General features: G+C 43.2%; 1 protein-coding gene and 1 non-coding gene across 4 annotated transcripts in view; one reads left to right on the top strand and one right to left on the bottom strand.

The window, feature by feature from the left end:
• The window catches only part of arhgef10la (Rho guanine nucleotide exchange factor 10 like a), a 91,436-nt gene that overhangs the window by 69,057 nt on the left and 9,339 nt on the right, over positions 1-13,040 (bottom strand). The window contains exons 3-10 of one of the 3 annotated variants that reach the window (XM_088309328.1): positions 10,833-10,860; positions 7,543-7,633; positions 5,630-5,693; positions 5,412-5,542; positions 4,447-4,542; positions 2,042-2,150; positions 1,370-1,470; positions 1,181-1,258 (exon numbers count right to left, since the gene is read on the bottom strand). In XM_088309328.1, the coding sequence (XP_088165454.1) occupies positions 1,181-1,258; positions 1,370-1,470; positions 2,042-2,150; positions 4,447-4,542; positions 5,412-5,542; positions 5,630-5,693; positions 7,543-7,633; positions 10,833-10,860 (698 nt within the window). Of the gene's footprint in view, positions 1-1,180; positions 1,259-1,369; positions 1,471-2,041; positions 2,151-3,301; positions 3,444-3,479; positions 3,574-4,446; positions 4,543-5,411; positions 5,543-5,629; positions 5,694-7,542; positions 7,634-10,832; positions 10,861-13,040 lie in introns of those variants that run through there. The other 2 variants (XM_088309325.1, XM_088309327.1) reach the window with 2 other exon arrangements.
• trnat-cgu (transfer RNA threonine (anticodon CGU)) lies at positions 11,064-11,136 on the top strand. Its single transcript has one exon. It is a non-coding gene; the product is annotated as a tRNA-Thr (tRNA).

Genomic DNA, 13,040 nt, shown 5'->3' with positions numbered 1-13,040 from the left:
CTTCCTGATCTCACATTGTAGAAAAACAACCATTCACACGTACAAATTAGAAAGTTGCCTTCTCCGAACATGCGCGTTGGTGGAATGAAGGAGGAAAACCACAATCAAGCGCTCAAGCAGAGATTTGAACTGCGGACTTGATAACGGTGAGGTGAGGCGGATGTGCGAAAGACGGAGGCTGCAAAATTAGAAGCCAATTAACCTCCTTGAAGGTTGCGCGCGAGTGGATGTGGCCCATTAGCTTAGCATTAAAAAAAAGCAGAGAGTTGGGAATCTTCTCAGCGACAAACACTCCCCACAAAAAGAGGGAAAAGGTGGACTGGAGTGATTTCAATCTGCTTACAAGTAAAGGACAAGTGAGGCGTAAAAGTTAAAAGCCTCGCGGCGCGCTCGCTGAGATGATGATAAAGCCTCCAGGAAAGCGTCTGGCACGTGTCTTCAAGTGGACATGATGCGGACGAGAGCAAAAAGTGCTCCCTTTCTTTGTCAATTTTCTTCCTCCCCAAAAAATCCATCCAGCGGTGAAGAACGTCGCAACCTTCAGCGTCTAATTGGGCTTGTGGACGCGCCGCCTTTTACCACTCGACTGGACGCTGTGACAAGACAGACATTTTTTCCAGCGAGCTGCACATCGCAAAGCGTCCCATCTGGCTGCGTTGTTTGTTTGTCCCGCGTGAACAATCGGTCATAAAGCTGTCACGCCATCGTCTTCTGTTTGATTTCGATTGTGCAAGGCGGCGGTTATCATGAATAACTGTCAAGTGGAGCGATTGCATTAGTTGTAGGACGCGAGCACATGTTGCCGCGGGGATCGAGCGTGCCGTGGACTTTTTAAAAATTGACTGTTTATTATTTCTAGTCATTTCTATTGTGCAAGGTGGTGTTTTCAATTAATGAGTGAGAGGCGATTTTGCATGAACTCATTTACTGCCATTGACGGCTAAAGACGTCCAAGAGCCTTTTTTTTTTTTTTACTCTGCTGGTAGTGAATGTGTACGTGTAGCAAGTATGTGTCATAGGTGAATGAGCGTGCTGATATCTTTTTTATTTTGAATTCCAGGATTAGATCTGGCGCTTTTCCTTTCTACCGTTCGAGGTGTCGGTAATGATGAGTAAGTGTCGAGAAGCGCGATGTCATTAACCACGTGACACGTTTCCATTGCACGCGGCCGCTGCTCACCTGCAGGATCCTCCGGAGAGACTCCAGGTAGCTGCGCTCGCTCTGGATGATGGAGCCGAGGATGTGGCGCCTGACCACCTGTAAAGACGACGCTTTAAGAGGAGGAGATGGCGCTGCGGCTGATGGCGGCGAGCGTATGTCATTTTGCGTCGCGGGACAAAGTGGCAGACGGAAGTTTAGACTCTCAACCTGGTGGTTGGTCAGGCCCTCCGGCATGGCGCTCAGCTGCGGCGGCGGATGCGTCACGTCCGATATCGCCACATCCAGGTAGCCGGCGTCATCCTCTTCCTCTGCTCCCCAAGAGACACAAGTCAAAAAAAGAAATGAAAGCGATAACCGTCACACCAAACTGAAAGCCACAACGTATCAGGTACATCGGTGCCATTGAATAAAATCGGAGCATTTTGAGAGGAGTTTAAATAAACAAACTTTATGTTACCTTTAATATGTTTTATGTTGTTAACAACTAAAATCACCAATTTATTCAAATGCCACATAACATTTTTTTAGGAGGTACGTAAATGTGAACCTTCCGGCCCACTTTTGGCCTTTTATCTTTCTGCTTGGTCAGCACATAATAATTAATCTTACAATTTGCATTTTATATGTATTATTTCTGGAGCTTTCAACTTCAAATCAACACGTCCTGCAAAATGAAGTAAAAGGAAGTTTAATTCAAAGTCATCAAAGAGGATTAGTGAAGCTCCCCTTTAAACTTATTTGACCAAATTGGATTTAAATATTTTCTGTAGTCCTGAAAAAAAAAAAAAAAGTGACGTTACACAACGCAAAGGCCTCAGGTAGACTTGAGAGCCCCAAAATAGCGGACAGCCGAGGCTAAAGATCAAATAAAGACGTTACCGATGGCGTCTTTCCGGTGCAGGAAGGAGACTTTCCGCATGACGGCCATTCGGGTCTTTTCAAGTCCATCCTTGGTATTGCTTCTGGCCGCCTTCATGAGCTGCTGCACCTAGTCGAGGACGCAAGGGGAGGAGGGCATCAGAGTTCCGTCATTGGCTCCACAGCCTACGAGAGGACGTGATCACGGTGGGAATCTCGCCATCTGCGGCTTCCCTGCAAGTCCTAATCAGACCAGCGAACGAGATGATGGCGGCGTGGGGTGCGGAGAGCCGCGTTTGTGGCTGAAGGTGTCCTCAAAGTGCACCCCTGAGCCCGGCAACCAGACGCCGCGTGGGGCTCAGAATACACTGGCGCATCACATCATTGTCATATTTTTAGATGAGATGCACGGGAAAGTAGGTCATACATTGAAAGAATGTTGAATCGTGCAAAAAAAAAAAAAGGAAGAAAGAAAAAGCATTAAACGGTACAACGTTCATATTTAAAAGGTACAATATGATGCGTAGGCTATCTCATAGAATCGCTGGTGTTCCTTCAGTTGCTTCATGAAAGCGATAAACATGCTGCAAGTTAGCATTATAATTTAAAAAAAAATGATGCATTGACTGACTTGTTTGGAGCACAGACTCAGAGGTGAAAGGTCTTAAAAAAAAAAAACAAAGCTTCAATCTTAAGACTTATGTTTCAATTGCTAACCAAGCTAGCATTCACGGTACAAAGAGCTTGCATAAGATCAGGTGCTGATTTGAACCAACGGCTCGCGAGGTCACAATTGAACTAAAAGTGCTTTCAATATTGAAATGCTGGCATGCGCCGCTAAATAAAGCTTGCCATGCTCAGGAAGTTCTGAACACTGGACCGCATCTTTTTTTTTTTCTTTCCTCGCCATATTCTGTCCTGGACTAAGTGGTTCAAAATTTTTGCAATTCCAACACTTCAAGCGGGAGTTGCTGCTTGCTTGAGAACGTTTGCAAATTAAAGGAGGGGAGCGTGCTCTGCCTCTCTAAACACACATTTTGACTGAACGGCGTTTGGCGCATCAGAGTGACTTTCTGAATACACCCAACTTGTTATTCTTTCTCCAATTCAACTTTCAGGTCATACAAAGTCTTCCCTCTCATAAAAGTGCTGGTGGCTCACTCTTTGGTCACACTGGAGCTGCTTTGCATTTGGTCGAGTTCCACACTCAAGTGCTTTTTATCTTCCAACAAAACAACACAGAATGCGCTTATGAAGTTTTAAGAGCTAGCGGCTAATTACCAAGTCAAACTTCAGCGAGGTTCCGAGCTTTTATTTCATTCTTTTTAAATGATCCATTTTCCACCTATGGCTGCGGCCTTGAAAGGCAAGCAACTTGCTGGTCAGTCTAACTGTCACGCTAGTTTGTTAGCTTCAACGCTGATGATTACTCGCTACCGTGTGTGTCAGCTTGCAGTACCGTTTTCTCGTCGACGAGGTGATCTTGTCCCAAAGTCCTCATCAACTAACTTTTGGCAGAACCTCCTGCTGAATTTAGCTTTGTTTCAAGTGGCTTCCTGGTACTAGACTGCCCACTATTGGTTTGGAGGACCGATCTAGCCCAAGGAAGTGTGACAAAAACATAATAGAGCTAGTTCTAAGGAAGTTAGTTTATTTAATAGCTCCCTACTTTTTGGAATGTGTTAACTTCAGATAGTTTTGTTTTTTTAAGCAAATAACAGACGGTGATGCTTGGAACGGTAGCCATGTTTTTGGAACCAGATAGCTATTAACACCTCAGTTGTCGAGTAACACACACAGTTGTTTTTCTAAATACAATGCAACATTTTAGATAATAGTTGGCCCGGACACAAGAGTTAGCAACTAGCTTTTCCGTCAAACTGTAGCTGCCTTGCTAGTGTTTTCAACGTGCTAGCTGATAGCAAGTAGGTACATATGGCCATGAGAAAGCGCGCCTCTGGCGTATACCACACAACCCGTTATTGCTTTGGAAGATCAAACTAGTTCACATTAGTTCAGGTATGCCATGAGTCACTAAATTCTTACGAATAAGGCCGGAGGGTCGAGACCGGAAGGGTACCCAGGTCGCGACCGGAGTGCGGCAAAGGAGGGTCAAAAGAGGTAAGTTACAAAAAAAAAAAATGTTGGCATAAAATTGGTGGATATTGAAAAAAAGACTCTCTCGGGCTCATATTAAAAAATAAATTAATGTTAAGACTAATTACCCTCATCTTGTCATCCACTGCCCCCTGTGGTTTTGGAGGACATATAACGCTTGAAACTAAGAAAACACTGTACCTTCAAATATGCAGAATGTGACCGTTGAGGCACCAGAATGACAAAGACAAGGTCACAAAGGAAAAGGTTGGGATGACCAAAAATCAGCTGCGTTTGTTGGCATTCATGCAAACACACTTTTGCGATACCTTGATGTCATAGTTGTGCTTGCCAGACAACTTCATAGCCAGCTCACGCTTGGTCCTGGCGCAGCGTTCCCTCAGCCGCCGCACTTCGGGGGACAGCTACAGGTGAGGGGAGGAGGGTGGCAAGCCAGCGTTAAGGAAAACAATGGGGAGGCGACGGGAAAAACAGAGCGAGGGAGGGAGGCAGCAAGATCAAACTATCAAAGCGACACAAAACGCAAGTCAGAATAACGACAAGAAGTGAAAGCATGGAGCAGTTATTGTGTTTTGGGGAGTTTGATTTACGAGACCTGCAGGCACTCAAAAAAGGTCAAGCGTGAAAATTTAAAAAATCAGCCAACTTCCACATGGAAAAAGCACAAAAAAAAAATTAAGTTAATCGCGTGAAACTAATTAAAAACAAAGTGTTTTGAAACTAGAAACTTAATAGTTAATGTTTCCTCAGTAATTACTCCGGCATTCCTTCTTAAAGTCGGCTCCTCTTTGCTCAGCAGACTGAAAAGTGCAAAGACTTTTCCAAAGGCTTCTGCGCTGTAATTACCCGAGCAAGTCATTGTGTATCCACATAAAATCACACATTTGTTTCCCCCTCTTTGCTCTGCCATCGATTGAGCTTCCCTTGAATAATAAACACGCGCCCGTAGACGGATAAGAAATGGCTATTAGGCTCAGCATAACCTCATTCATATTTGTATGGATTACACAGAGCAATGGCCCATTACTGATATGTGGCCACAGCGCCATCCAGTGGATAAAAGAGGTAGTGATGAGTAGATCAAGTTGGAACCGACGTTTTAAATGGCTAAAACTCACTAAATGGATGTTTTTTGTTTTGTTTTGCTTGTGTTTTAAGGGTCATACAACACCAAGTAACGGAAAAAAAAATCACTCACTAGCACACCTTAGAAAGTTGGAAAAAAATTCTCCCGACACTGGTTTCACCAATCCACGTGAAATATGCTCTTTACCTTGCTGCGTGTGGGCATTTTGCTCTCGCCGTCCGACTGCTCGTCATAGCTCTCAAACTCGCTGGAGCTCCACCCGTTGCCTGCAACAGATGGACCGAACGAGTCCCGCTGGACATCCTCGTAGAGCGTATCTACACAACACACACACAAACACACAGATCGTCAAAATAAACATCCCACCAAGGAGCCAAGGTAAGCTGGGCACATCTTTCACGCACCTTCATCCGGCGAGAGAGGCTCTTCACATGGAACGTCATCATAGATCACGTCGGCTTCAACTTCATGGAAGAAAAATATTGCAATAATGTTTCAAATGTTGATTTTTAGAATAGTGTAAATACAACGATTAGGTCAACTTGGACAATACATTAGTGTATGAAAAAAAAAAACAGCAATGGACATGTTACAAGGTAAGAATGTTTCATTTTAAAAAAACAGTCAGAAAGGTATGTATTTATGATTTATAATTAATTAGTCAATTAACGGGTCGTAAAAGATTTTATTAATCGCGCAAATTGTATCAAAACATTTTTTTAATGGATCCTACACACTCCCTAAATATGAATTGTTAAAATGTTGTAATAAAACATTTTTCTTAATACTAAAACTGATTTCAAAACTATATTGATTATTTAAAACATTTAAAATGTTGATCATTTTCTTTAAAAATTAAATAAATTGCAGATTCAGGAAAAATATATCACAGAAATATCAAATAACAAAAATATTTGACATGAAATAGAATTTTAATCCAAATTACAAATAAATAAATCATACAATCAAATTCAAACTAAAGCCAATCGATAGTTAATAGACGTTCGGTGTGTTCATCATTAAATAAACAGTAACTATATTACAAAACTTCATCTCCGTACTTTCTGCCATCTAAAATGAATGAAAAATTCTAAAGTGGTTCTCAATTTTTCTTCACCGTGTGCCCAATTTGACCAACATTGCAAAGTTGGCCATACTGTTCATCAAAGTCGAGGCAGTTTGACTCCCAAAAAGATATATTATTATCATCAGACAATTTGAACATTAATGCTGTGCTTGTAAATAGAGGAACAAGTTGATCAAAATGGATTTCACATTAAGATTAAATGGAAAAGTTCCTCAGTAACCGTTTCAAAACAAAAATGATAAGCAGTTTTTCTTTTGCATTCTACTGTGGTGCCACAAATCACCACGATCAAGAAAAAAAAACTAAATAAACATTCAATTTGTTCTCCACTTTGTCGCACGTTGCATGGCGTTTTACTCTTGTCACTATGAGTCCAATTTAGCTCGCTAAGCTTTTATCGATTTGCCTCAAAACTGTCGTTTGTCTGCATCGCTTTTCTACTAAGCCGCCCAGCACACGCAATCACTGTTTTCTAATCATCTCAATAAAAGTCTATTCCTTTATGGATTACTCAATCCCCGCCCTCACCTAAAAAAAAAAAAAAAAAAAAAGAAAAGACCCTGTTTTTCCGTGTTTTTTTTGTTCTTCACTTGTGATGCCGGAGGAAAACAACCGACGCTATCAGCGTATCTGCAAAGCTTTTGGGGCGATAATGGCAATGGTCATGTCGTACTGGGTCGTCCAAAAAGTTCTATGTGCCCCCACACGGTATAGTGATTAAAATTGACTTTGTGGAATATGTATTCAATCCAAATGTGATCAAATAAAATGAGATACAGTGTGGTGGTGTAGCGACGGGTGCAGCCTGTGAGTAGAGGTCCCAGACTGCAATAAAAGTCATGGTCATAAAAATGTTTTGTGTCCAATTGCGCGTGTAGGTGCTGGTCTCTGGTTTGTTTTTGCACTGAAATATTTTCCTATCGATCCCCACCCAGTCGCAATCGGACAGCGCCGTGTGCAGGCATCACGTGGTGGCAGCGGATTCCGTAGTTTGACACAAGCTGCCGCCCATTTCTCGCTGGAGAAATCAATAAAGTGTGAGATGAACCCAAGGTGCCGCTGCCACTTTGGATCAAGCTCACCCGCCGGCCGTGTCATTGTGTCGCCGCCCGCAGTCGAGCCGAGCGGCGGTTTAACAATCCAATCCAAATATCGGAATCCAGAGGCGGGCTTGGCTTTAATCTACGGCGCCTTTCATGGGCAATACTTCCCGTTGTCAAAGTCATTCGGTTGCGTACCTTCAGGGCTTTCCTTTGCCGTTTCCGCATCGCCGCCTCCCGAATCACCGGCCAACGTTATGAGTTGGGCTGCTGCAGGGACCCTGTGAGGTAGCAGAACATCAGCACACTTTGGCCGAACGTGAGGCCCAGGTGACGCCCTTCCAAAAACTCCTCATTTGGGTACCAATATTAATCGTTTCAACTGCCATTTTCCCCCACACTAACACATCATAACAGAATACAAAAAAAAAAAAAAACACCAATTTTGGCAGATTTTGGCTGATGAAGTTAAAATACCAAAGGACAAAATATTGCAAAAGAGTCAAATGTGATGCTCATTTTCACATTTTGAGCCTTTAGCTTTGGGCTATATGAACGTTTGTGTTTTAATTTGTGTGCTAATTTACTGCTAATTTCTATGACAGCATATGTCGAGTGCTTTGTGACAGCTCCAGCTCTTGTGAAATGCGCTATAGAAATAAAGTTGGATTGTATTGCATTGTAAATCTTTATAGTTAGCATTAGGGGACCAAAAATAATTGTTCATTATTTTTTATCTTGCCAAACATCGGACTTGATAAGACATTTTACCACCTATCCAAACTGAAACACTGCCTGTCCGCAAAGCGACAAGCTCAAGGAGGAGGCGTGGGAATCCTTTCTCCAAAGTAAATAACACCGCGGCACAGCACAAGCAACAGCGGACGCAAAATCCTTCGGACTTCGGACTTCCATTTATTTTTATTAAACACGTTGCCCTTCCTTCTATGCAGGTCGGGCGGCGCTTTCTTCTGGTCTGACATCGACTGAAATCGGCTCTCTCGAAGCAGTGCGAACAGAGGAGGCAAAAGTTTCAAGGGAAGTCTGCCTTTTAAACCGGCATGACGATTTGCGCAATGACCATAATCTGTGACGGAAGATCATTTGGGCTTCATGAGCTTTGCTGAAATGATGGCAAAAAATGTCCACCGCCGTAAGATTAAAACAAACTTCAGTCTGGTAAAAGTACAACTGATTCAACTCCTTTACTTAAGTGAAATTAAATAAGTATAGACTGAAATGTACTCATGTAGAAACGTAAAAAGGAATTTTTCCCGGCAATGTTATGCATACAATGGCCGCGATATTTGCTTCTTCATCACACACCCACTGATTCTTTTGTTTGTAAAGCACATCCAGCCGAGGTGACGGGAGGACTTCATGTGAAAGATAAACGCACTTGAAACGAACGCAGGAGGAGATAAAGTGGCAAAAAAGTCAAGTCGCACAGCAGAGCAGAGCAGAGTACATACACACTCCGTTGCCATGGATACGTTTTGGGTGGGCTTAATGAAGACTATCTGTCACCGGGTAAAAAAGAGGGGACCAAAAGTAAAAGTTGGCCGTGAGGAATGAGAGAAGTGCTTCCTTATGTTTAATAAAAGCTATATTAAAAAAAAAAAAAAAAGTCTATCGACAATCACAATAGCCAAGTAATCTCTGCAATATTTTTCCCAAAAGTGCTGACACGCTTGACACCTCGACGGTGGGAAGTTGCTACTGATAGCTCGCTGTTTCAGAAGTGCAACTTATTGACTGAGGCAAAGTGGAAGTTGTGGACTCAGCAGAAATTATTCCTGCATGAGAAATAGCCAGAACTTTTTCACGCACACACGCGCGCGCACGCACACACCCACGCACACGCACACACCCACGCACGGCTTGTGTTTATTTAATTGTGCAAACCTAACATTTACATAAAGCATACATTCAGCAGGTTAAACTCAATAAAAAACTTGATTTAATCTTTTTAAAAGTCCCAAACAAAGCTACCTTGATACAAAAAATATTTTAATAAAATCTGCAACTAGTAAACTGAAGCCACCAAAATAGAATAGAATAGAATAGAAATCCCTTTATTGTCATTGTACTCAAGTGTGCAACGAGATTAGAGGGCTCCCCTCTCCAGTGCAATACAACAATAATACAGACAAATATATAAATTAGATAAATAAAGAAGACAGTGCAATGGAATTCAGTACTGAATAGGGCATATAGAAACACATCACAATGCTGTTTTGCGAGGTTAGGGTGGTCTCGTGTGTGTGTGAGAGTTCAGTATGGAGATGGCTCTCGGAAAGAAACTGTTTCTCAGTCTATTGGTCCTTGATTTGATGCATCTGTAGCGCCTGCCAGAGGGCAACAGGTCGAACAGGTGTGAGTTTTTCCTTTTATGGAAAAAAAAGAAAATGCGGTGTTTTTTCAGGTCTGAATCAGCTAAAGGTTTGTAAACCACGTCATTTTCACTTGCTGTTCAGTAAAAATGTGTCAAACTCCGTGACCTCACGAGAATGTAAACAGGAAGTAGATTTGCCGAACAGACGAGCGAGTGATAAGCGAAATGAAGCCGCACAAATAAACACAAATGGGCGCAAAACGTTAGCCGATAACTTGAAGAGGTTTCTTGGCCGTCTAACGAGCTCCGACCCACTTGCAAATATTTGCAACACATTATCCTCATTTGGAAGGTTAGCATTGGAAATGGAAGACGCCACCTCCTGTTAGCTTCAAACACTCTGGCGAAGTTTGTTGGGTGACAAGACGACATCGTTCTCAACAATTACCTCTTCGACTGCAACAAATCTTTGGATTCGCTTTACGTGCTCTTTCACATTCGGAAAAGACTACAAAGGAGAGCAAATTTATTCTCCACTAGTCAGTTGGGATATAAATGTGTCTGAACACAATCAAAAATGACGTAAATCCCAGATCACAAATGTGCGTACAAAAGTCTCCGGCTAAAAAGTTTATGGCACCAAGATAGGAAAGAAGACTACACCCAAATAGACGGACTCGCACCTGCGCTATTTTCCCGGCACCGGAAAGTCCACAGGAACGCAACTTAAAAGAGTAAAGGTTTCTAAGCACACTTCCTCGAAGGCCACATTTTGGGAAAACGGGGTGAGAGAGGTAAAAAAAAAAAAAAAAGTACATGCAGCCAATTTGCAGCGTGGGAAAAGCAAATTGCAAAGTCACAATCAAGAGAATATGCTGGCGGCATTGTCATCTCAACTCAAAATGAAAAATCAACACACGCATTGCTTTCTCGACTCTGACTGACTGTCAATTTATATTCGGTTGCTGCCATCTGGCTTGGACGTGTCTCACACACACGCACACGCGCGCACGCGCTGGTCGCTATCTTGCACACACTGCAGCGCAGAAGCATCACATTAACTCAATGCCCCAAAGAAATTATGAAATAATGCCGACGACTAGGTTAGTACTCATCTCTTGAGCTGTGGTAGGAAAAAAACTTACCCACTGGCGGAATCAGCGTCTGGAACGTCTGTCAAAAAGACCAAACGAGAGACACATTGTTAAAAAAGGAAAAGTGAGATTTAAAAAGTGAAAACTTTTGCTTTGTTTTAGAAAGATAACGTTGTGAAGCGTTAAGGCGGAGTGAGAGATTAGTGGAATTCGTTTTGCACGTTTAGCTGCTGCTCGTTCTTTTCCGGCTTAGTTTGGAACTGCTGGTCAAAGCGACCGCGTGGCCTCGTAGCTCAACGGTTAGAGCACCGGTCCCGTAAACCAGGGGTTGCGAGTTCAATTCTCGCAGAGGCCTCGTGGTGAGCTCGACACACGACTCACCCTAAGTGGCGTCCATGGAAAGAATTCACGCGGACGAATCGACTCTTTTGAAAGTCACGTCGCCCAAATAATCCGTGACCTCGTAGCGCCGTCGTTAGCGCACACGTCTCGTAAACTTGATGTCGTGAGTTCAATTTGTCACCGGGGCCTTTCTCCTCACCAGGGAAGTCATGATTGCAGTTAATTGCTATTCCTGCTTGGATATGTTAACGATGTCATTTGCATGTTTATGAGCTTCTGGCAACAAAGAAGATGCGAATCCCTGCGGCGAGAGGTTCGGCGGTGAAAGTGATTAGAGCGCTGGTTGCGGGTCTCGTAAACCAGGATTTGCGTAAACTAAGTTTGCTGTTTGGTAAAGACAACACTTACATGGGGTGAGTGGCAGCTGTGATAGTAGTCATTACTGTGAAAATGTTGGCCGGCCAGCATCCATCGACGCTCGGCGGTTAGCGCACCGGTCTCGCAAACGGCGGCCGTGACTTGAAATTCTCACCGAGGGCTGCATTGATCGAACGTATCACGACTTGGAAGTTTGCCATCGTTTGGTGCCGCTCGGACTGAATACTCACTACGGAGATCGTTTTGGTCACGTCATCTAAAACAGAAGCAGACGACTTTGCTTTTTGGAAGGTCACGACAACCCGAAGGCGAGGCCTCGTAGCTCGGTGGTTGGAGTACGCCGTCTAAGTAAACCGGCGGCCGTGAGTTCATTCCTCACCGGGGCCCGTCTCCTTACAAAGCTTGCGATTATTTACTGGAATGAAGGCAGGACCAGTGTCATTGTGAGCACATCTGTCAAAGTGTTTGTAGTGCCGCCCGGAGTTGTCGTATTGGAAATAAAGGAGGCGTGACCTGTAAACTTTTATGGTTTGTTGTTCGTCAAATCCATAATTTAGTCATTAAAAGTCACTTTTGTTGGATTTCATGGGCCTGTTTTCAAAGAGCAGGCTGCTCATATCCTTAGCGCCATTGGTCTCGTAAACCGGAAAAATCTAATCTTTTTGTTCTCTTACGAATCATTGCAATGACAATTATTTAAGCGACGAAGAAGTGCGCCGTCAGTTTAATACAACATTGTCGATGACTTGCAGGGAAATTCATGTTGCCTGCTCTTGTAGTTTAGTGGTTAGAGAACTGGTCTTGAGTTCAACTCTCTCTGCGGCTTTCCTTCCTGTGCGACTTGCAACAATAACAAAAAAAAAACCTCTTCTCTGATGTCATCCATCTGGCAATGATTTCTTGCCTCTCGACCGAAACAAACGCCACATTGGCGGCGTAATAACATGACATGCGTGGAAGGCCGGAGCATCCTGAGAGGTGTTTGGTGTTTCTAAGTGATTGCAGAAGAGCGGCGAGCGGTACCAAAGCAGGACGAGGATGTGTGCGCAGCTGTGCGCTCATTTCCATGACTTAACTGCGACTAGCAAACGTTAACGACGGGTTAAACAAGTGTCACCGGCGCAATTTCTAAACTGGGGGCAATCGGGAGTCGACTTACTCATTCTTACATAACAGCCCCCCCCCACTGCACTTGATTAGAATTCCCCTTTGTGTCACCAAAGTCCAACTTGTATAGATCACGATACAAAATGGGAAAATTGAAAACCAAACGACCGAGAGGCATGAATCGTGCGAGAACAAATTGCATTTTCCTCAGTAAGCAGCAGGAAATTAAAAAATAAATAAATTGTGCAATTGTACCCCTGTGAGCAGTCTGCTTAAATGTTTGGAACCTAAAATGCTGCCCAGAAGAATTGCAGCATTTGAGATGTCCAACCTGATTCCACACAGGTTGATATTTTGTTCCTTAACTTAAAGTCAAATATTTGGAAAAGAGTGAACGGGCATTTTTACAATTGATACGTTCTAAACTGCAAA

This window comes from Idiotropiscis lumnitzeri, chromosome 11 (genome assembly GCF_059441095.1).
Source record: "Idiotropiscis lumnitzeri isolate Australia: NSW breed Sydney's pygmy pipehorse chromosome 11, RoL_Ilum_1.0, whole genome shotgun sequence".
NCBI classification, from domain to species: Eukaryota; Metazoa; Chordata; class Actinopteri; order Syngnathiformes; family Syngnathidae; genus Idiotropiscis; species Idiotropiscis lumnitzeri.
Note: the sequence above shows the minus strand (reverse complement) of the source record. Positions and strands in the feature narration are given on the sequence as shown.